This window comes from Oryzias melastigma, linkage group LG1, assembly GCF_002922805.2.
Source record: "Oryzias melastigma strain HK-1 linkage group LG1, ASM292280v2, whole genome shotgun sequence".
In the NCBI taxonomy this organism is placed as follows: domain Eukaryota; kingdom Metazoa; phylum Chordata; class Actinopteri; order Beloniformes; family Adrianichthyidae; genus Oryzias; species Oryzias melastigma.
Genome location: NC_050512.1, coordinates 520,470 through 544,118, shown reverse-complemented (window position 1 = coordinate 544,118; position 23,649 = coordinate 520,470). Strand labels below are relative to the sequence as shown.

Genomic DNA, 23,649 nt, shown 5'->3' with positions numbered 1-23,649 from the left:
AAAAAAAAAAAAAAAATTCATAAACTTGGAGGGGCGTGGCCATCACAACAAACAAATCACTGCATGCAAGAAACATTCGGAGAGACCACAACCAATTTAACGACAGACTAAATATCATTATTATTATTCTCACAGAAACTCACAGAAATTAATCTCTACAATTCATTTGTTCAGAATATGGCTGTTGTTACATTTGTCTTAACGCTCAAGACACCATATAAATGCTCAGTCAATATTTAACAAAGTGACTGTCAGAAGGTTACAGTTTTAGTAAATAGAAAGAACTGGCACACTGACACCTTTTTACAATAAAATACACTTTTTTTAATCTGATGTCATAAATTGAAGTATTTATTATGAAAAAAAAGAAAAATAACTGATGAAGATGGAAAAAATGAGAACAGCTGATCAGGCAAAACCATAGAACAGCATTACATGTTAGAGAATTTGCCTTTTCAAGAAGCATTGATGTCAGTACAAAAGGAAAGAAAGTAAACAGACAGGAACATCCTTCTGTTTCTGAAGTTTGTTATATTTTCATCCTAGACAATATTTAATTCCTGAAGTAAAAATATGATCCACATTGTTTCTGAGGACAATCTTCTTCCAGCCCAACCTCCATAAAAATAAGAATCATAAAACTGTGGTCATAAAAGGCAGATACAAAACTAATGAATGAATCAGGTTATAGGTAAACAGAACATCTGTTGGAAACAATAAATAAGACCAAAGCTGTTTGTCTCTTCAGAAGTTAACTGTAGTTCTAATCTCCCCAAAGAAACAGCTCAGAGTTGGAGTGAGGAAAGGCTTCGTCTTCCCTTCGTCTGTGTGAACTCATCTCTGCTTCTCTGACTGTTCCTGCCTCGTCTGCCGTGTTTCTGCTTTGACCTTCTGTCACAGTTTGGTTCGAACTCCGTCATCTCTGGATCCCTGAATGTTCCTCCCATCAGCTTTCCAGTCCTTGTTTTTTTTTGGTCACAGTTCGTCCCGTGCGCTCCAGTTCTCCAGTTCTGACTGCAGCACATCTGAGTTTTGAGCCTCGAAGCTCAGCTCCCCTTGCTCGTGCGTCTTCCTGGACTTGGCTCGGTCCCAGTCTGTTTTCAGCGTCTCGTTGTCCCAGACGACCGAGGTCTCCGTGTCGCTTATGTACCCGGGCTCTCCGGTGTAATGGGTCGGATACACTAGAAGCGGCTCTGCAGAGAAGGCGTGTAGGTCCCGCTTCTCAAAGTGCTCCATGTACTCCGAACTGAAGATTCCACAAGACAAGAGAACCAATGAGATGAAGATGAAGATGCACTTCAAACGAACAACAGGAAAACTCCCAAAACACTAAAGAAGAGGGTGTGCTTACACTGGATGTTTGTCGTACATCACAGGAAGGAACTCGTCAACGGGAAGCATCTTACTCAGAGGCTCGGCCCGCAGCAGCTTCTGTGCTCCTCGCATGGACAAGATGTAGGCCAGAGTCCAGTAGGAATAATCGGCCTCCACCAGGTTGTGAATGTTTGGAACTGACTTCTCCGGGTGGTCCACCTGCATCCGCTTCCGACCTATGTAGCTAAACAGCAATGTGAGAGAAGATATATCCATTTACCAAGACTCTGACAGTTAGGAAAGACTAATTACAGACTAAACTGGAAATAATGTATCACTATAACCAATAAATCCCTTATGAACTAAGGATGGAAGGATTCTTTGTGAATCTGTAAAAAAAACATCCAAACTTGTCAACATGTTCATCGTTAGAGAAAATAAAAAAATCGTTTTGTCTCAGCCTAAATGTAGAAATACACTGAGGACACCGAACAGAAATGAAACAGAGGATCAACATGAACCTGAAGTGACTGACAGGAGACACAATCTGACTAAAACTCCACTGAAATCCTAACAGCAACAGTCTAAAGAAAGAGTCTCCAGTGTTTTGGATGTTTTCCAAGTCTATGATGAAGTGACCTCATGTTGGCGATTAATTGTTTACATAAAAATGATACTTGTAACACTTTCAATTACACACATCATAGTAGTTATCTCTTAGTACTTTATTTTATTTTTTCCTTTATTTACCTATTACTTAAAGAACAGAAAAAATGTGTTTGTGTTTGCCGTTCAATGACTTATGAGCCCCTCAAAAATCCTGTGCACGTCCCTGTTCTTCACCTGTTTGTGAATGGATAGAATAAAGTTTGAGTTACTTTTTCACTTCACAACTTATTTTTTTACTTTAGTTACTATTTAAAATTAGAAACTTTATTTTTATCTGCCCAGAGAGCCACAACCAAGGGGTAAAAGAGCCACATGTGTCTCCGGAGCCGCAGGTTGCTGACATTATAAGTGAGTTGGGAGCATTATCTAATTATAAATGTAGATCTAATGTAAAAATGCAGAAACACAGCCCCTTAAAATAAACAGCTTTATCTTATGATTGAAAAAGTGATTATTCTTTGGTAAAGACCCCTTCAGTATCATTTGACCTAATTATTTTAATAATAGTAACAGTCACTTACATCAGGTCCCAGTCCAACTGGTGCGTGGTGACTTCCTGCAGCAGAGCCTGAAGACGGCGTTTGAAAAACACCTCGAAGCGGAGATCATCCTCAAGCACCAAAGAAGTCTTTAGACCCCGATCCACAATCTACAATGACATGAAAACGTTTGAGTCAGAAGGGTCATTTCAAAGGTTATCCTGAGCCACGAAAGAAGGAGGGTTGAAATTCATGTTCAGGGGTTTTAACAATGTGACTGAAGTACGAATTACTGCACGAGTTTTCTATTTCAAAACAGGCATTAAGCAGTAACCAGGTACCACGGTGGTACTGAATGAATACAATGCTTATGGTGAAAAATGCCGAACCGAACCGTGGAACGCGTATCAAACGGTTCGGTGTTATATTGAATATTGTTGCATCCCTATTCTGGAATAAAACTCCTGCCTTTTTATTATTCATAATTATGTTAAAAAGTTACAGTTTTAAAGTTTTAAACATTTTCATTCTAATAGCTTTTTGGACTATTTTGGTATTTACTACAATTTCTTTAGGCTATTTTGAAGTTTAACTATTTTTTCAGCTTCATTCACCTATTTTGATTCACCTAAGTTTTTTTTTTTTTTTTTTTTTTTTAGGTTAATTTGGCATTTTGCTGATATTTTAGCTGGCTATCGAGTTCAGCGTTTTCAGCTATCAGCTTTAGCAATTTCACCTTTTATTAGGGATATCCCGATCAGGTTTTTTTGGGCCCGATCCGATTCCGAGTCATTTGATTTTGTGTATCTGCCGATACCGAGTCCCGATCCGATACTTTTATAAGACATTTAAAACATGAATAAATTAAAGAAACAGATTTGTGTTGTCCCTCGTTTATATTTCAATAACCTTCTTTTATCATTAAAAACTTAAATAAAACACTTCTGTGAAGTAGCTTTAATAAACAAGTAAAAATACAGCAAATATAAACTAGGAAAGAAAATAATATTTTCTTGTTATATAAGTGATAATTAGTCATGTGATAAAGTTTAGTGACTTTAGCTTTAACATCTTTAGAGCTATTGAACATTTTTGACCAAATGTGATTCCTGTCCTCATTTAAAATTCTTAAAAATAAATTATGACTTTGTTTTAGCATGAATTTGATGAGTGTTCATGAATAGCTGATATTATTAGTTTAAATTTTTTAGTTTTATTCATTTATTTATTTATTTTTAAGATTATGTGCTTCTTTTTAAGTTCTTAAGACATCACATTTTCGGTTTTATTTCCACAGTAGTTAATTTTTTTAACTGTTATTTCTCTGTCAGACAAATCAAACAGGCATATCAAAGGACAGCTCGGGTCCTAAGGAGTTATATCACAGCACTAGCATGTAGCAGTTAGCAGCTGCTGTGTAGCCATCTGTCTGCACCATGAAGAGCTTCACATTAAAATAAAACAAAAACTTTTTCTGTTGCACGGATTTACTGTTTCAAATAAGTCATGTATGTTCTATTTCTGTCGACTGTCCATTACCTCCTTCCAAATGTTGTAATGAGACAAGAAACAACCCAGTTCCCCCTTGGTGAGAGGCCGGCCGTGATACGGGTCTTTGTACCCGGGCAGCATCCTGATCCCCAGAGACTCCATGTCAGAGACATTCAGAGCTCTGAAAGAGAGCAGAAGTTAGCGGTCAGTGACAAACAGAAAGTCGAGGGCTGGTTCACCCTGAAAAACACAAGCAGTTTAATACTTAAACACCACAGCGTTTATGTTCTTTGGTTTACTTCTTCTTCTTCACCTTTCAGCTTATCCCTTCCAGGGTCCCCACAGCGTAACAGCACCCACTGTTTCTCATCAGTGATTTGTCAGAGTTTTTACGCCGGATGCCCTTCCTGACACAACCCTGTACTTGAGGGGCACAGGGACCCAGTTAGGCAGCAGTGTCAAGAGTCTTGCCTAAGGACCCAATCTGGGTGGGGATCAGTGGACAACCCTGGGAATCGAACCCAGGGCTCCTGGGCACAAACCCAATACTCAGTGCACTGAGCCATCCAACCGCATTTTAATTGTTAACACGATAATTCCAGTAAATTCTGAAGGAGAAAAGTGGCTCAACGCGGCTTGCAGGAATTATTGTGCAAACAGTTGAAAAGTTACCGTACGTTAAAGATTTTGTTTGCGTGTCATCAGCTCAAGTGTTAAAAGGTTAAAGCTTAAAGTCCCATTCCGATCATCTTTTGATGTATCATCAAAGCCTTCCGAGCCTTCTATTCCTTTTGCTGACTTTGGTCTTAGGGGAAAAAAAATCATTAGTTCATTAAGAATTCACCTCAGAGTTGTGGGCAGGACCATTGGCAATGTGCAACAATTCAGTTTGGTTTGGTTTGGTTTGGTTCAATTCGATTCTATTTGGTTCGGTTTGACCTGCCTCAGACACATTAATCTGGTTGGATCATAGGAATAAAAATGGATTCATTGATGAATCTTTTAATCATGACATCCTTAGGATTATAGATGTTTTAAGGCTGAAAAATTCCTCACTACACACTTCAGACTTTTCTCAGACAGACACGAACACTGTCACACTTTTCTCCCTTATTTAGTTTATTTAAAATTGTCAAAAATGTGTCAATGACCAACAGACAGAACTTTTAAAGCCCCATTTATTTAGGTCAACAGACAAAAAAAGTTGATTTAGGGTTTGGTTACCCTTTAATCTTCCTTCTATGTGTCGTCCATCATAAGAAAAATGACACAACATGTTAAAAACACAGAAAACACAGTTTTCATCAGAATGGGAAGATAACTAAAGGTTAAAGCGTTACCTGATTTTTCACTGAGTAAAAATGAAGACAAAGTTAAAACCCCAGCATGTTTGGCTCAGCCCTGCCTCTCCACTCAGTCTGTGTCACATCAGGAAAAAGGCCGTGCATGAGAAGGAACGTACTTGCCATCCACAGCAGCAACAACCTTACAGCTGATCTCCTGCTCGTACAGGCTCCTTAACATCCGCTCACGACGGTCGGTCCTCCGCACCAGATTAATCATGAAAACCTGAGCACACAGACAGCAAACTTCACACCGATCTGCAGATCATCCATGAAGGCTTCTAGTAAGAGAGTCCGTCCGGGTTTACCTCATCAAAGCCCATCTTGTTGGGCTGCTTTGGAGAGATGGACAGGAAGCTAGAAGGCGCTAAAGGCGGAGCCTTCACTGTAAAGAAGTAGAGTGAATGTTATAAACAAACTCCATCGTGTGTTGGGACAGTTTCTGTAATATTAACTGAAGAATAAACAGAGTTTCAAACCAGTAAACTCTAATTGAAACTAAACATTTTTTCTGTTTTTGATTGAGTTCACTTTAGAGACTCACTGCAATCATGCAGGACAGACAGAAGAAATAATAATGTTGTGTGAAGTGATTTTCCCAAAAGGCATTTGAAAGTGTTTCAGGTGCATCTAAAGCTTCAGATATCTACCCACATGTTTTCTTTTCTTTTATGATTCGTTTTTTGAAAATTAAACACAACCCAAATTCTAGCATCTTAATGTAACTACAAATATAACATTAGCAGTGATAGTGCAAGAGTGAATGCTGTAAGCTGAATGTAGCTGCTGAAGATGCTGAAAATGTTGAAGATGAAATATTAGCTAAATGCAAAACTGGAAAAATGTCTAATTCTGCCAAAATAGCTAGCATAATGCCAACATATTAGCTAAACTCCAAATTTCTCTAAAGAACTTGAAAATGCTTCCATTTTTACCAAAACAGCGAGCATAATGCTGAAATACTAGCAAAGCTCAGAATTAGCCTAAAAAACAGGAAAAATGTCTCATTTTGACAGATCAGCTAGCGTAATGCTAAAACATTAGCACAACTCCAAACTCATCTAAAAAAATGAAAAAATGTCCAATTTTGACAAAACTAGCATAGTGCTAAAACATTAGCAAAACTCCGAATTAACCTTAAAAATGTTGAAAGGGTCTAATTCTGCCAAAACAGCAAGCAAAATGCTAACATTTTAGCTAGGCTCCAAATTTGCTTAAAAAACTTGAAAAATTTAGCATAATGCCAAAATATTAGCAAAACTCAGAATTAGCATAAAAAACGAATGCTTACTTTAACACAATTCACATAATTATTATTTTATGTTCTGCTCCCAGAAAGTTTCTTTCTAAAAAATACGCCACACAAACAGTTGAAAGTTGTGATTACCAATTACATCATATATCCATACATTTATCTGATAACAGAAAAAAAACATACAATGAAGACGACAGCTTGGTTTTTCCAGTACTAAAAGTGCTTAATATTTTGGTTTAAGCATCACAAACTTTTAGGGTAAAACATTTTATCTCAACAAAATCCATGTAATCTCTTTTCAACATTATGCACACATAAAATACAGTATCTGATGTTTTTTCTTATTCCTGTGCACCTCTCTTGATCATACCCACATTCATAACCTATAACTGCCACAGTCAGCAACAGGTCACACAGGGGATCTGTACACTCACAGGCCACTTTATTAGGTACACCTGTCCACCTGCTCACAATCTAGGCATGCAGACATGGTCAGGACGATCTGCTGCAGTTCAAACAGAGCATCAGAATGGTGCTACTGGGATTTTCACCCACAACCATCTCTAGGGTTTACAGAGAATGGTCAGGAAGAGAGAAAATATCCAGAGCTGCAGTTCTGTGGGTGTAAATGTCTTGTTGATGTCAGAGGTCAAGGGAGAATGACCAGACTGGATCCAGCTGATAGAAAGACAACAAGAACTCAAAGAACCACTGGTTACAACCGAGGTCTGCAGAAGAACATCTCTGAATACACAACAACCTTGATGCAGACGAACCAGCAGCAGAACACACCAGGTATAACTGCTGTCAGCTACAGGAAACTGAGGCTACAATCCACACAGAGTCACCAAAACTGGACAACAGAAGATGGAAAAACGTTGTCTGGTCTGACGAGTCTCTATTTCTGCTACATTCAGATGGTAACAACAACAACAATAACATGAAAACATGGATCCATCCTGACTTGTATCAACAGTTCAGGCTGCTGGTGGTGGTGTCATGGTGTGGGGGAGATTTCAATGACACACTTTGGACCCATCAGTACCAACTGAACATGGTTCCAACCCCACAGTCTACCAGAGTATTGTTACTGACCATGTCCATCCCTTTATGACCACAGTCTACCATCTTCTGATGCTACTTCCAGCCGGATAAGACTCCATGTCATAAAGATCCAATCAGGATTGAGGCCGTTCTGAAGGTCCAATCTGGTACTAGCAAGGTGGACCGGATAAAGTGGCCAGTGAGTGTAGTTGTCTCTTAATCCCTTCTTCCCTAGTTGGGGATGCAGAGAACTTTCTTTGATTTTACTCTGGCAAAAGATTTTGTTTGTGGGTGAACAAAAATGTGTAGATACACTATTTCTGTCAACAACAACAACAACAACAAAATGTTATTCTTATGGCATCCAGGGTTTACTTGAGAATGAGTGGAATTGTTTAAAGTGGTTTATCTGCACAAAATCCTACAGCAACCTGTCTGACAAGTGTTGATGGACGTCTGCCACCTGCCCATCAATGTGAAATTGTCAAATGACACAACCTGCTCTTTCACAGCACATCCACAACAATTCGTTTCAAATATGACAATCCACTATCATTTATTAGTTTCTATTTCATTTTCTCTTAGTTTGGAGGAGTTACCCATGACTTCCAGGTGAGTGTGTAGAAAGCTCTCGGCCTCATCCTGCAGGCTGGCATGGGCCCGCATTGGGACGGGCAAATAGCCATAGGTTTCTTTGTTGCAAACGTGCATCTGCACATCTGCAAAGAGGAGAAAGGTGAGCTGCACATCTGGACAGATGAGACCCTCTCGGATCAGCGTTCCCCTCACCTGCCATACGAGCAGAGTAGGCAAAGACGATGACATCATCCAAGGCCCAGTTGTACTCCTCGTGCGGTGGATAGAAAGCTAGATAACGGGAGGCTTCTTTTCGGAGGTCTACCAGGTAGGTAGAGTGAACCATCGGTACAGCGAAACAGCCTCTGCGCTCCTGCCTGCGGATGGGCATGTAGGCGGGAGTACGCTTGTAGTAACCCTGCTCAGAGCCAGCACAAACATGGAGATTCTCTTTGAAATACAGTCTGGATAGACTCGAGATGACCCACTTCCTGCTCTAAAGTGACTTCCTGCAGAGACGGAATTTCCTCATGACCAAGAAAAAGAACATCCTCAGAGTATGGCTCTGTACTATAACACTATTAACATCAGCCTGGCTAAAGGCGGTGAGCTTCTTTTATTCTGGCTAGAAAAACATGTTAAAAAAAGGCAGAAAAATAGAAAACTATTTAGAGTTGAGGTTCGATGTTCATCATCCAGTGGTTCAATCAAACTATTTTTCTCCACTGTCATGTAAATATCTAAAGACAGGCTCCCATTGTAAAGTTATCTCAATGTAAGATCTTCTGATAAAACCAGAGGTGAAAGGAGATTTTTTGCTATGCTGGTACAACACCCCCCACCCCTCCCCCACCACCAATCCAGGATCTTTGACACTCTGACATTTTTGAAGCATTCAGTTGTTGACGAAGATCCATTCTTTTGTTCTGTGTCCAGATTGAAGGAGAATCTGGACACATGAAGTCACCTGCGTGATGGTTCTGGAGTCTCAGTGACATTCTCCATGCAACCTTCATCTCTCTACTCTTCTTCATCCTCTCCGTTAGGAGATTTGATCTGCACATCTTCATCCTCACTTTGGATCTTCCTCCTAAAGATCTGATTCATTTTTCTCTTCATGTTCTTTTTGCTTTTTCTTTAAATAATTTGCTGCTTTATTTCAACCTGTCACCATTTACTTTTTACAATACGCACACATGTGTATTGGACTTTTTGACGTTTTGTGTCCCCAACTCATCGTTTATGGACATGCTGGCTGTTCTTAAACAGGAGGGTCCGCAACCCACGGGACGCAGTACCGGTACCCTAACCTGGAACTGGGCCCAGTACAAGACGCAATAACAGACTCGAACTGGTACCAGGCACAGTACTGGACCTGAACCGGTACTGGATCCAAACGCAAACCAGGCCGGGATGCAGTACCAGATGCAGTACAGGACACAAACCGGTACCTGATAGGATACTGGACCCAAAGTAGTACCAGACGGAAACTGGACGTGGTACCAGACTCTTTACAGGACACATACCGATACCAAATACGGTACTGGATGCGAACCGGAACCAGACACGGTACTGGACCTAAACCAGTACGTGAACCAAGCCTATGCGCGGTACCAGACGCAGTACAGACATGAATTGGTACCAGACACAATACTGGAATGGAACCAGTATCAAACCCAAACAGGGCTCGGACGTGGTTCCAGACACAGTACAGGACATGAACCAGTACAGACACTGAACTGGACCCAAACCAGTACCACACGTAGAACCAGAGGCTTTACAGGACACGAACCGGCACCAGACGCAGTACTGGACAAAAACCTGTACTGGACACATCGGGCCTGGGCACGGTACCAGACGCAGTACAGGACCCAAACCGGTACCAGATGTGGGCGGGGTCTGGGTTAGGGTACCGGTGTGCTCTGTGTCCTGGTACTGAACCGGTTCTGGTTTGCGGTACAGAGGTTGGAGACCCGTGATCTAATGGGAACAGCCAGGAGGTTGAAAAAAAAAAAACAAAGAGTGGGGGTCACCCAAAACACCAAAAAGTGATGCGGAGGGTCCTTAACCAAACGTCAATATGTGACGAGTTTGTATGGAGGATGTGTTGGTACTGAAGCTAGAGAGTTCAGACCGGGAGAGAGAGAGATCAAGAGCATTCCATCAACCAAAACTATGCAAACCTCCAAATGAAGCTCTGCCTGCTCTCAGCTTGAGTCTCGGTCTTTGTTTTTTCCTCTGTCATGTGTTATACAGAGAAAACCGTCAGCACAGCTGATCTCTCCAACCGGAACAGCGTTCCACCTCCAACTCTTTTACTGGTTGCGCTCCAGACACCTCCTGCTCACTTTCACCTCTGGTTAAAACGTTTTAAGTTTGTGTCCGTCTGATAATCAGTCTAAGATCTAAATAACAGCAGGATCTCCTGCTGCAGGTTCCAACAGGACCTACAGATCTCTCCCTGATATGCAGATGTGAATGATGAGCAAACTGGAAGATCTTGTCTTACCTGTGAAGTCATGCCGCACCAGAAGTTGGAGTATGCAGCTCTAGACTCCAGCATAGGAGCCACAATAGTCTTGTTCTCGCTCATCAGCTTCCATAACACATCCTGATTGGTGAGCAGGTTGTCACAGTCAGTCATCTGGAGATGATGGAGATGCCAAATAATCATTCAAACGTGTAGACATGAGCATCTAGGAAATGTCATCCACTGCTACTCCATGAATGATGCCGCAACAACAACAATTCAACAGTTCAAAGACCGTCACTGACCGTCACCTACAGCAGCAGCAGGCGATCCTCACTTCTGCTGTGTTAGGGGACCCCACATTGCTCATGGGGGTCTGCTTTGTTCTCTGTGTGGCAGCTCAGACTAAATGTGTGTGTTGGAGAATAGGACTTGTGACAGTAACGTGCCATGGTCGTACTGAGGGTAGAAAAGCACTATGGGATAAAACAACGAGGTGTCCGATATCAAAAATGAATGGACCTCCAAGGCGAGTAAACCATGACACTTTTGAGAAAATGAAATGGTAAATCAAATATTAGTGTCTTAAACTTTTTTAACATTTAAATCATTTTAAGCTTGCAGTCTGTTGCTGGGCCACACTTATTCATTCTCACAAACACACCACGGGAGTTTAGATCAACCGATGCAGCTGAGGGACAGCATGAACCGAGAGAACATGCAAACTCCACGCAGACAGAACCCAGCTTTATTTTCTTTGATTGAAATACGTGGCTCAGGACTTTAGATAATTGATCTATTATATGCTGCACCTTTTTGTAAGTAACAGTACCATTATCTAAAGCAGTGGTGTCAAACTCATGTGGACTCAGGGGCCACATTCAACCCGTCTGATCTGAAGTGGGCCGGACCAGAAACATCCTAGCAATATAACCATGGTCAACTTGTTATCTGTTGCTTTGTTTTTGTTTTTTGTCTTAGTTGAAAAAAATGCCTCAAGCAAGTATCCTAATCACTTATTATCATTACTATATTAGAGCTATTATTATTATTATCATTTGACAACCACATTTTGGTGATTGTGGTGTCACACCTGATCATTTTCATAGCAACTTATCAGCGGTGAGGCTGGCAGAGAGCCAAACTGCATCTCACCCAGATGATCGCGCAGTTCGCGCTTGCAAAGAAATGCTGTTTATTTCTTGATCTCTTGTTATGTTGGCATTTCTTTTCCGTTGCTTCCTCTAGTGGTGGAAGTGCGCATTGCAGCCATTTCTTTGGATAACCGTAACTCGCCACACTAATGCAACTTGATTTTTTTTTCTTAACATTGTTATGTTTTCTCTTCATGACTGGGCCGGATTAAACCATCTGTAGAGCCAGGCTGTATGTCTGACCCCCCTCATCTAGACTGTTATTGCGAAGGGGAACATGGTTTTAATGAAAAACTGAAAGAAAACATTTGCAATTAAAAACCTCTTGAAAAAAGTTCTATTGAAAAACAAAAGACTGGAGTTCCAATTCTGTTAATGAAATGCTTTCACCCTTTATTTCTACTATAAATGTTCACAGCCTAAATGGTAACCAAAGTTGGAGGCTGACTCCACCCACAGCTAAAATGTCAAAATCCAGTCAGAGGGGGCGGGGCTGGAGAACAGGACTGTTATCCTTCCTGGAGCTGCAGATCATGATGTGGGACTAAATGGTTTGACCAATCACAAAATTCAACTATAATACCTGGATTCAACCTGTAGGGGGCAGCACACAGACGGGTTTGACTATATTTTCAAGAATTAAACAAGTTTATTTGAATTTGTCAAAAATTTGGCCATGACCAACAGACAGCACTTTTAAAGCCTCATTGATAGAGGTCAACACACAAAAAAAGTTGATTCAGTGTTTGGTTACCCTTTAGGAAAAATTCCATCCCATTTCCTAAAGACCATCTATAGAGTTTTCTGGAACTATTAAAAAGATTAACACTACCGTGGGAAGACCAAAACTGTGGAACAGAATAATACATACCAGGAGGTAGTCCGCCCATATTTCATGGGCGGTGTTCAGTGCTGCCTGACGGAGCTTCATTAGGTGTTCATAACGAAGATTATTCCAGTGCTTTGGCCCCACCTCATCCGTAAAGCGACTGATACGTTCAAACACAGACAGAAGAACAAAGGCAGTTGGTTAGAGAAGCACAAACCAAACAGCCAGCTTCACATCGTCAGATACAAGCGGTACCTGGGTTCCTCTTGGGGTCTCCACTCCACATAGTGATAGTACTTCTGCACTTGGATGAGCCAGTCCCTGAGAATGGCTGTCGTGTTATCAATGTTGTGATCTGTCGCCACCCTGTGGTTAAAACACATAAGAGGAAAAATCAATCCTCCCAAAGCATGCTGGGACACAGTCAAAAGTCTAGCAAAGCAAGTCTTACAGAGTAGAATGTTGTTCAGAGGTTGGTTTATTTATTCATGGTTTAAGACAACGCTGTTATGACCGACTGTCATGCAACATGAGCGTCACAGAATCACACATTCTGCAATCACACCAAATCCCCGAGCCAGAGTCCACCGAACCCGGTTCTGGACCACCTCTGGACAGAGATTTAGTTTTGTGTTACTGATGAAGATTAGCAGCAGGACTGTGTTAAAAGATGACACTAATAAACGGGGGAAATTTAAATATTCCTTTAAAGGGCTTCTGGGTGAAGGAGGGATTCACTCTGAACAGACCGTCTGTCTGTTGCACGGCCACACACTGGGCCTGCACAATAAACTAAAAATATCTGATTATTGTGATATCAGCCTGTACAATACATGTAAACATGGCGTAAACTGGGATAAATTGTTTTCTTAAATGTCTATACACATCTGAAAACATGGCACAAATGATCTCATGGCAGCTTGAAGTTTTTAATAAATCAAATAGAACCCTTTCCACATATGACCCGTCGGATGGACCCCATGATGTCATTGACCAATCAAATGGAGCCCTTTTGTGTTAGATTCCTACTTCCTTTGTAGACAGTCATATTTGGAGCATAATTTAAGTTATGTTGACTTTTATTTAAATAAAACTGTTGCTATGAATAAAAATGATGAACTAGTTGTTGGGTTTTTTTGTTTATGTATCACCAAAGTCATATCGTCATTGCAAAATTGATCACCAATATCACACATAGCAAGTTCACCTCACATCGTGCAGCCCTCATCTCCCAAGGGGCATTTAGAGCATGTGCACAGAGAAAACCCATGCATGGACGAGGAGAGCATGGAAACTCCACACAGAACTAGGCCTGGGTATCGATAATTTCCAGAAATGATTCAATTTGATTCACAAGAGCCTGGATCGATTTGATTCTGATCATTTTTATTTTTTATTATTCTTTCAATCCTCTCAGTTCAATTTGATTCAATTAAATTTATACACATTTGCTTGAATTACATTAATAATCTACTATATGATTTAAATATATTTATATTAATTGATCCAGTTCACATACTGTAAATGTATCAGTGAAATAATGAGATTGTTAATATCATCCAGTGTTACATGGATTCTCTAAAGGAGAAGTTCTAACTAAAATGTTCAGATCATTAACATTGGAAACATTGTTCTGCTTCTCCTGGAGGACGTTTCAGTTTGGACACTAGGTGGTGATCACGCTACAGCAGTACACCTTATTCTAGAAGAAGAAGAAAGAATGTGCAAATAAAACTGTTTTAGACTGTTTTCAATTAATCAGCATTGTATATTTAGGTCAACCGAGCGTTAGCTTTAGCCGTCCTAAGGAAAATTCAATTAAACGTTAGCTTTTAAGCTAGCGGACTTTAGCTTTATGTGCTAAATTGATCTATATTTTTATGAATCAATTATTGATCTATTAAGGTTAAATCTATTGAAATTGATGAATCAATTTTATCAACCCAGCACTATACAGAAGGTCCTAGCTGGGAGTTGAACCAGGGCTCTCTTGATGTGAGGCGACACCGCCATCCTCTATGCACACTAGCTGTGCCTGCCTAATCATAATCAGGTTGAATCCAAATTCTTCCCCTCCCCCTCTGGTTTCTCCCTACCCCCCAACTGAAGGGGCATTTGAAGTGAAAGCGATGTTCGTAAGAGTATTTTTTTTGGAATCATATTTTATCCACATTTTACCTTATTTGTACAAAAAAAATAAAACAAAAACACAACACACCGAATGGTCTGAGGTAAAATAACAAACAGTTCAATACATGAAGATAAACCCTTAAGTAACTTAAATTAGTTCAAGCATTCACCTACTCAGTCTTCTCATGCCTTTACTCAAGGTAAGAATCCTAGTCGCTGGGGAAATTGAAGATAGGTATATCAGCACATAGATCACATAGTGGAATGCCCCCCCCCCCCACTCCAGTAAGGTGTACCCCTTTGAATTATGAAAGCAAGATCCCTGGGTAAGTATTCCAATAGGGGGCGCCACAAGTAGGAAAAAAAAAGTCTTCATTAGGCCTTATCCTTGAACTAAGCCTTTCCATTGGCAAGAGTTTAAAGACTTCTGTATACAACTGTGCTACAGTCGAAGGCTTCTCTTAAATTCAATTAAATAAAATACACTTCCGTGCTAACAACAGTAATTTACATAATAATTTAGATATATTAATTCCTGGTCTTTTGTTTAAAGGAGGCAGCCCCAACAGAAAATGACCTGGATCTTTCTAAGTTCTGAATTGTCAAAATAGAACGAATTTCTTTAAAGAGACACTGTCAGAATGTTGTGTATTCCACACAAGCCCATAAACAATGCATGTATGTCCCAGTTAATGAGTTGCACTTCAGACATACGAAATAGTATTTTTAAGGGTAGAGCGAAGGGACTTAGAGTTCTGAGTTCCTCCACCGGTATGGTGTTCCGTGTCACGCTGGAGGACTTTTGTTTCAGCATGATATTTTTTAAAGTTATTGAAACACTGTTATGTACTTTTCAATGGCTAGCAGCTCCGCGATAATGTAGCGGACCGGCGACTATTGATAATTGTTCCTTTATATTTGTTTTTTTAAACTAAACCCATTTTTGGCACCAAATAGAGTATATTAAATACTTGATCCTCACTATTAATGTCTGGAGATAAAACGTCAGCCATCTGTCCTGCAACAGACATGGTCAGAACTAGGACATTTAGCAGGCCAAGGTTCAGACTGCAACAGCAACTTTCAGTCAGAACACCTGAGCAGAGTCAAGATTTTAACTGCTGTATTCAAATCCAAACTTCAGGTATGTGGGATTACTGTGGAAGGCTTTTGAGAAAGCGGATAAAGAGAATTCTGGAGGGAGTTACAAAAATTAACATTTAAATTTACATACTCTTTTTTACTACTAGTTTTTTCTCAATAATAATAAATATATTGACATTATGAAAACAAGTAACGAAATATGAGGTCATTTCTTCATGTTGGATCAGGAACAGACAAAAACCTGTGGTTTCCAAAGGTTCAGGTCTATGATGCAGCGACTGGCACGGGCCGGCCAAAGTCTCCCTGTTCTGCAACAATTCTAAATCCGCTACCTGCAAACAGATCCATTGGCATCATTTTCCTCCTCTGAGCTGGTATATGAATTAAAACTGAACGGTTAGATAGGCCTGTTATTACTCGTCTTTTTTTTTTCTTTTGCTTTACTAATGTTAGCTTGAGGTTGTGAGGGCTGTAAGCTAGCTGGGATATCAACCTAGGGCTACTTTTGGACCAGCAGTGCCACTCACAAGGCACATTTCGAATAAGCTCTTGCTGCTCTGCAGAAAATATGTCTTAAAAACAACACAGGCTTTTAGATTTTGGCTCAAATCAGCATGATCACGATTAAAGACCACTGGGAACAATTTTACAATAGAATAAAATATAGTTAAGGAGATGATACATATGCTTATCACAGCAAAGTCTATGTCCACAATTAAGAATATGTAGAGAATAGCATTTGGGTAGAGGCTGGAGGAGGAAACATTTGGCCTCTGTTCTCAGCCTTCATCTGCTGTCTGTGTTTTTGCAGCAAATCAAACAGGAGAGCAGTGATGCAGAATAAACAAGAGGAACAATGAAGAACTATGACTGAAATGTTGATCCTGACACAACCACAGGGAGCTGCAAACTGTTGTTGTTTCTGTCAGTTTACAATCTGTCTGTCAGAATTGGTACTTAGAGTTGACCAACACTGGGTCAACATGATTCATTATGTACAGTTAGGAATAGCCACAATGCTTTTGAATAAGTAGTGAACTAATCCAAAGGGATCTGGTGAACAGTCTTGGCTGCAGGACTACGTCTGATGATTTGAGTGACCCACAAAGGACCTGTGATTAACTCAACAGTTGTCTTATCTGTTAGTGATAAACTGTATATGACTATATGAAAACTAAACCAACTGCCCCCCCCCGAGCGTTGTATAATCTCAGCTTCCAGCCAGTTATGTAAGGTGCCATCTTGTCTGTAACCAGGTCCTTCTCATATCCCATCCATAGAGAAATAATACCCAGCTGACAGTCATTCAATTAGTCAGAATAACCATTATTGATACATTTATTAACATCTTCTTGACAATCCTCATTTTTTTCATTATATTTTTTCTTTAGTTCAAGTTATTCAAGTTGTAAACTGACCAATCAGACACCTCAATAAAAGGATGTGGTCTCATGTAGAACGTTTGAAGCGTGTGATTGACAGATTTCATGTAGCCCGTGTTCAAGTAGAAAGGGTATGGACTCCCAGCAAGCTCACTCCTGATTGGCTACAGTGGTTGTCATAGAAATGTTGCCTCAGGCCGACTCGAACCAATCACTGCTTACTGATGCCGTATGGCAACTGAATTGACTTTTCATTGGAGCCAGAAGTAAAACATTTTCCATGGATGATGTTACATCCTGCTGCTACTGCTGGACCTTTATCCATCCAGTCTTTCTGCTCACCTGGCAGGTGTGGCCAATGTGCCTTATTCAGCACCTGCTGGATATTTAAGACAGAAGGAGCAGAGCAGCAGGCTGAGGAGCTGGTTGGGTTCTAGTTGGTGTGGTTCTGGTTTGTTTAGTTCTTTTTCTCCTCTTTGTCCTCAGCAGTCTTACTCTGCTGGGTTTTGTTATTTTAGTTTGGATCTTGGTAGTCTTAGTTTACAGGCTTTGTTTATTTGTTTTCTTTAGGTAGTTTTGGTTAGACAGTCATTATCAGGAGCTGCTGACTCTGACGGTCGACATGTCTGGATCAGCAGCTCCATGACTTATTTTATGTTTGAAAAAAGTTCTGATTCCCTTTTGGTTTGTCTTTTTGTTTTAACCAGCACACTAATCGTTTTTCCTTTTTGCTGTTCAGGATACAGTTTCTTTGTTTCTCTTATTTAATAAACTGTGTTCTTTTTCTCAGTGGTGTCCAGTTTTTGTTATGGTCCCATTTCTGGCTTTCCCCTAGACTTGAGCCAGGTCTGCCCATTGAGGCCGTAACAGGTGACATCACACTCACTCAGTCCAGTTCTCGGATACAGACAATGATTAAACCATGCAATGTGTAGACTACAATAGGACACACAGTAAATCATCTATACATAAACAGCTAGTTATTATTCAAATGTGCATGTTTTCCAGTAAAACTCCTCACATTAATGAAGATATTTTACATCAGTTCTTCCACTAAGAGGATTTACGCATCAATGTGAAAAGAAATTCTAATGTTTCATGAATTAAAGAAAATGATTTGAAAGAACTAGAGTATGTAGGGTATTTAAACTGTGATTGATTACAGATTTAAGGTTCTTTTATTCTGATTTCAGTTCCTGTTTTTAAAGGACACGACGATGACGGGTGGGAAGAGGTGGACAGAAGGAAGGAAAAGGGGAAGAAAACGTGTGGGGGGGGGGGACATCTGTGACTGAATGGAACTGTTTACAGGGAGGAGGAAGGGAGGAGGGATATCTGAGACAGAGGCTGTGCCCTGTTTTCTGTGCGCACAAGGGTCCACACGGAGCCCCGGTGTGAAGGGAGCCAGACGACTTCCACTCATGACTGTTTGGGTTTAGAAATAGCTGTGCAATCACACATACAACTTAAAGGTCTATAGGTTATAAATCTTACCCTAAATAAGTTTTTAATAGAACTTATATAGGAACCATTTAAAAAATAACACATCAGCATCAACTTTCAATTTCTTTTAAAATGCTTTTTCAAATATTCTGAGGTAGAATATAAACGTACTGAAACATATATACTGTTAGAAAGGTGTTTTAGTGTGACCGTGTGTTAGTGTGACATCCGTCGGTCAGTGTGACTGAGTGATGTAGGTCATTGTGCCGGTGTGTCGATGTGACTTGTGTCAGTATCTCGGTGCGACCAAATCTCAGTGCAACAGTGTCTTAGTATGACGATTTCTATGTGCAGTGTGAGAGTGTCTTGGTGTGCTGATGTCTTGGTATAATGTGACTTTGTGTGACAGTGTCTTGGTGTGCCGGTGTCTCTGTGTGCTGGTGTCTTGGTGTAACTATGTCTCTTAAGCGACAATGTCTCAGTGCAACAGTGTCTCACTATGACGGTTTCACATGCAATGTGACAGTGTCTCGGGTGACGGTGTCTCCGTGCGGTGTAACATGCCTCGGTGTGACGGTGTTCTGGTGTGCCAGTGTCTCAGTGTGTCTGTGTTTCGGTGTGACAGTGTCTTGGTGTGATAGTGTCTTGTTGTGCCGGTGTCTCAGTGTGACGGTGTCTCGATGTGGCAGTGTCTTGGTGTGACAGTGACAGTGTCACAGTGTGAAGGTGTCTCTGTGTGACGGTGTCTCAGTGTGACATTTCTCGGTGTAACAGTGTCTTGGTGTGACGTGTATCGGTGTGACGTTATATAAGCGTGACGTTTTCTTGGTGTGATGTTGTCTCAGTGTGACATGTCTCGGTGTAACGGTGTCTCAGTGAGACGTGTCTCGGTGTGACGTTTTCTCAGTGTGACGTTTTTTTGGTGTGACGTTTTTTTGGTGTGACGTTGTCTCAGTGTGATGCTGTCTCGGTGTGACGTAATCTCAGTGTGACGTTATCTCAATGTGACGTTGTCTTGGTGTGACGTGTCTCAGTGTGACGTTATCTCAGTGTGACATTTTCTTGGTGTGATGTTGTCTCAGTGTGACATGTCTTGGTGTGACATCTTGGTGTGACGTCTCAGTGTGACGCTGTCTCTGTGTGACAGTATCTTGGTGTCTCTTTGTGATAGTGTCTCGGTGTGACGGTCTCTGAGTGACGTTGTCTCGGTGTCACGTCTCGGTCTGACGGTCTCAGTGTGACGCTGTCTCGGTGTGACATTATCTTGGTGTGACATTTTCTCGGTGTGACGTGTCTCAGTGTGACGGTCTCAGTGTGACGCTGTCTCTGTGTGACAGTGTCTTGGTGTCTCTTTGTGATAGTGTTTCGGTGTGACGTCTCTGTGTGACGCTGCCTCGGTGTGACGGTCTCAGCGTGACGCTGTCTCTGTGTGACAGTGTCTTGGTGTCTCTTTGTGATAGTGTCTCGGTGTGACGTCTCTGTGTGACGCTGCCTCGGTGTGACGTCTCAGTGTGACGCTGTGTCAGTGTGACGCTGTCTCTGTGTGACAGTGTCTTGGTGTCTCTTTGTGATAGTGTCTCAGTGTGACGGTCTCTGTGTGACGTCTCGGTGTGACGTCTCAGTGTGACGTCTCAGTGTGACACTGTCTCAGTGTGACGTGTCTCGGTGTGACCTCTCAGTGTGACGCTGTCTCTGTGTGACAGTGTCTTGGTGTCTCAGTGTGATGTCTCGGTGTGACGTCTCAGTGTGACGCTGTCTCTGTGTGACAGTGTCTTGGTGTCTCTTTGTGATAGTGTCTCGGTGTGACGGTCTCTGTGTGACGTCTCAGTGTGACGCTGTCTCAGTGTGACGTGTCTCGGTGTCACGTCTCGGTCTGACGGTCTCAGTGTGACGGTGTCTTGGTGTGACATTATCTCGGTGTGACGTCTCAGTGTGACGTGTCTCGGTGTGACAGTGTCTTGGTGTCTCTTTGTGATAGTGTCTCGGTGTGACGGTGTTTTGGGGTGCCACTGTATCGGTGACTTGGTGAGTCGGTTCTGCCGGTGTCTCGGTGTGATGCTGTCTCATTGTGACGGTGTCTTGGTGTCTCTTTGTGATAGTGTCTCAGTGTGACGGTCTCAGTGTGACGTGTCTCGGTGTGATGCTGTCTCATTGTGACGGTGTCTTGGTGTCTCTTTGTGATAGTGTCTCAGTGTGACGGTCTCAGTGTGATGCTGTCTCATTGTGACAGTGTCTTGGTGTCTCTTTGTGATAGTGTCTCGGTGTGACGGTGTTTTGGGGTGCCACTGTGTCGGTGACTTGGTGAGTCGGTTTTGCCGGTGTCTCGGTGTGACCGTTTCTCGGTGACGGTGTGTCAGTGTGCCGGTCTCTCGGTGTGACGTACCACAGCGCTATGCGGTCCTTCGGGTAGTTGAGCCGCTCGATAGCTCCGAGGACCAGCGGCAGAGAGTGCTCCGCGTTGCGGCAGATGAGCGCGATGACGACCCGCGGAGCGAGCAGAGGGGACTCGGGGCTCCAGCGTTCCTCGGGGAAATACCCCCGGCTCAGGCCCGGAAGCAGAACGAACAGCAGGGCAGAGAAGAGCCAGCGGACCCGGAGCATGGCAGGGGCAGAAAACACAGCTGGACCGCGGACAGACAGACGGAGAGACGGAGGATGGAGGAGCCGACGGGCCGCTGGTCTGTTCCGCGGAAAGCAGGTCGTTGTTAAAGGGGAGGTCTGCTGCTGTCCTGTCGGAACACTCCGTTCTACAGAGAAACTCGCTTCTTTAACCATCAATTTCCGCCTTAAACGTCAACATTCAGCCAGAACAGCTTGAAGTCGCTGGGTTTGACGTCGTTTTCGCACAGAGGCGGTAAACGTGGACTCGCTCGTCCACCGGAACATCTCCCCTTTAAGAACCGAGCCAGCAGCAGAGAGAACGGGCGTGTCGATGCGGGTCCTTCCCCGCAGGCTGGTCCGGTCCTCATTCCTGTGAGGAAGGACAGGATGGAGCTGCTGCCGAGAGTTCCTTCACCTCACGAACAGCAGCCGAGCAGAAGTCATTATTATCAGGTCAACCTGAGTCTGTTCAAACGATCTGATATGACCACGAGCAGGGGGGTGCACAGGATTTTTGAGGGTCAGGGGCTCACAGGTACAAAAGGGCAAATAAAAATAAAAGTTTTTCTTTTTTTTTGTCCTTTAAATAACATTAAATTTAAGGAAATTATTAAAATGCCTTTTTAATAGATAACTACTTAGGTATATGACCTGTGTAGGTGAAAGTGATACAATTGTCTTTTTTATGTAAACAATTGTCAGCATGAGTTCACTTTGTCATAGACTTGGAAAACATCCAAAGCATTAAATGACTGGAGGCTATTTATTGTGGTGCAGACAAATCAACATGAATCAAGATTAATGTAAGTCGTAATATTTTAAAACACAGTTCCAACAACTTACATTCCCAATGCTAAAATTATTCATAATATTAAATGTTATACTGTTGCTTTAAGAATTTTGCAGGAGAATATGAGAACAATATTAGCCAGAAGTCGCTCCTCCTGCTGGAGCCAGACACACAAAAACATTTTGCAGAAAGTCCTCCTTTATGTTGATCAATACTCCAATGTTCTTCAATACATGCTTAAAAAGAACGATCTGAAGTGCTTTTGATGAGCATGGATCGGTAACGGACATTCTTCTGCCGTGGGGGTCGGGTGAGACAGAAACGGGAGGATAGTCTCCATATTGGTGGGTTCGGCATGTCTGTCCCCAACAAATAATGAGGAATTGTAAAAATAAAGTATTTTAATATTCTTTGCATGAAGATTTGGGGGGGGGGGGGAGTCGAAAAGAGGACAAAACTTTCGGTTTGGATCTTTAGTCGGGTTTGGTCGGACGCTTGCTGATGTCATAAAACCTTTCCGCCAATCATTGGGTTACATCGTGTGACGACAGAAGCTCCGCCCTAATGGGTCCGTTCCATTTTTCTACGGACCTACGACCAACGGGGGATCAGAAATGGTACCAGCCAGTCCTGCATAACAGGTCCATTTTGTTATAGAAATGCTCAAAAGTCCAGTCTGGCCCAATCCAGTCGGGTCTGGACCACTCAGTGGAAACGTGGCATCTCTGTCCCAGAGAAAAAACATAATTTCTCCAGCTTTTTCTCCGGAGGTAAACGGGGTAGTTATACAAATGTGAACACTTATTTATATTGACCTGAAAGAAATCAAACAATAAATGTTCTCTGTCCATCTGAAGCTCATCTTCACACTAAACTGTTAGACTGTTACAGTTCATGCACATTTAAAAGCTGACAGTTCTGAAAAGTTTTTAAAATATAATTTTTGAAAGGGTTTCCTAAAGTTCAGGAAATTTCCGCTTCCAGCTAGAGATTGATCTTGCATGTGACCGGAGGCCCTTGGAATTTTCCTTTGGTGTTTCAGTCATATTCTGTCCTCTGTCGTTCACTCCAGGTTCATGTTATTCATCTACAGTCACTTTCATTTCTGTTAATTGTCTTCAGTGGATAACAGTGTCTGGTTTTCAGTTTTACATTGTCATACATCATCTGCTTCTCCCCTTTTTATTTCTCCATGGGTTTTGTCTTGTTTTAGTTTATTTGTTAAATGTTTATGTTTCTACCACCAAGCTTCCTGCATTTTGTGTCCTACTTCTGGTTTTGACAGTTGAACCCAAAGTGACTACTGTTCTGGGATTCACAGCCTCCTAAACTCCCTTCTGCATCTTATCCTCTAAACAAAGAGCACAAGTTATTTAGGTGTGGCCAGCAACATCACCAGAGTATAAAGGTTAAGCATTGACAAAATAAAATAAATATATTAAAATTAAATCTACTTGATTACCAGCCAGACTGCAAGTAGCAACGGAGTGCAGTAAAAAGCAAGAGGGAAATGCATGAACCGTTGTGAGGAGACAAGACCCTGCATGCTGTGTTCTGCTGCAGATCTATCAAGAA

At 41.7% G+C, this 23,649-nt stretch overlaps 1 protein-coding gene across 1 annotated transcript; it reads right to left on the bottom strand.

Moving 5' to 3' along the window:
- Positions 1 to 95: 95 nt before the first annotated feature.
- LOC112137224 (procollagen galactosyltransferase 1) lies at positions 96 to 21,752 on the bottom strand. Its single transcript, XM_024259412.2, has 12 exons — positions 21,067 to 21,752; positions 12,880 to 12,990; positions 12,667 to 12,784; positions 10,681 to 10,815; positions 8,385 to 8,589; positions 8,195 to 8,314; positions 5,605 to 5,681; positions 5,416 to 5,522; positions 4,002 to 4,134; positions 2,505 to 2,632; positions 1,352 to 1,558; positions 96 to 1,246 (listed from the first exon to the last, which is right to left on the bottom strand). The coding sequence occupies exons 1-12, from the start codon at positions 21,456 to 21,458 to the stop codon at positions 976 to 978; spliced, it is 2,004 nt and encodes a 667-aa protein (XP_024115180.1). The 5' UTR covers positions 21,459 to 21,752; the 3' UTR covers positions 96 to 975.
- Positions 21,753 to 23,649: the final 1,897 nt, after the last annotated feature.

Bases quoted from the DNA above. Each gene is read 5' to 3' on its own strand.
- LOC112137224 (XM_024259412.2), bottom strand. From the start codon at position 21,458: ATGGTTAAAGAAGCGAGTTTCTCTGTAGAACGGAGTGTTCCGACAGGA. The intron at 10,816-12,666 runs GTATGTATTATT...CATCATCTCCAG, and splicing joins TATGGGCGGACTACCTCCTG to ATGACTGACTGTGACAACCT. The intron at 5,682-8,194 runs GTAACTCCTCCA...ACTTCTTTACAG, and splicing joins CACTCACCTGGAAGTCATGG to TGAAGGCTCCGCCTTTAGCG.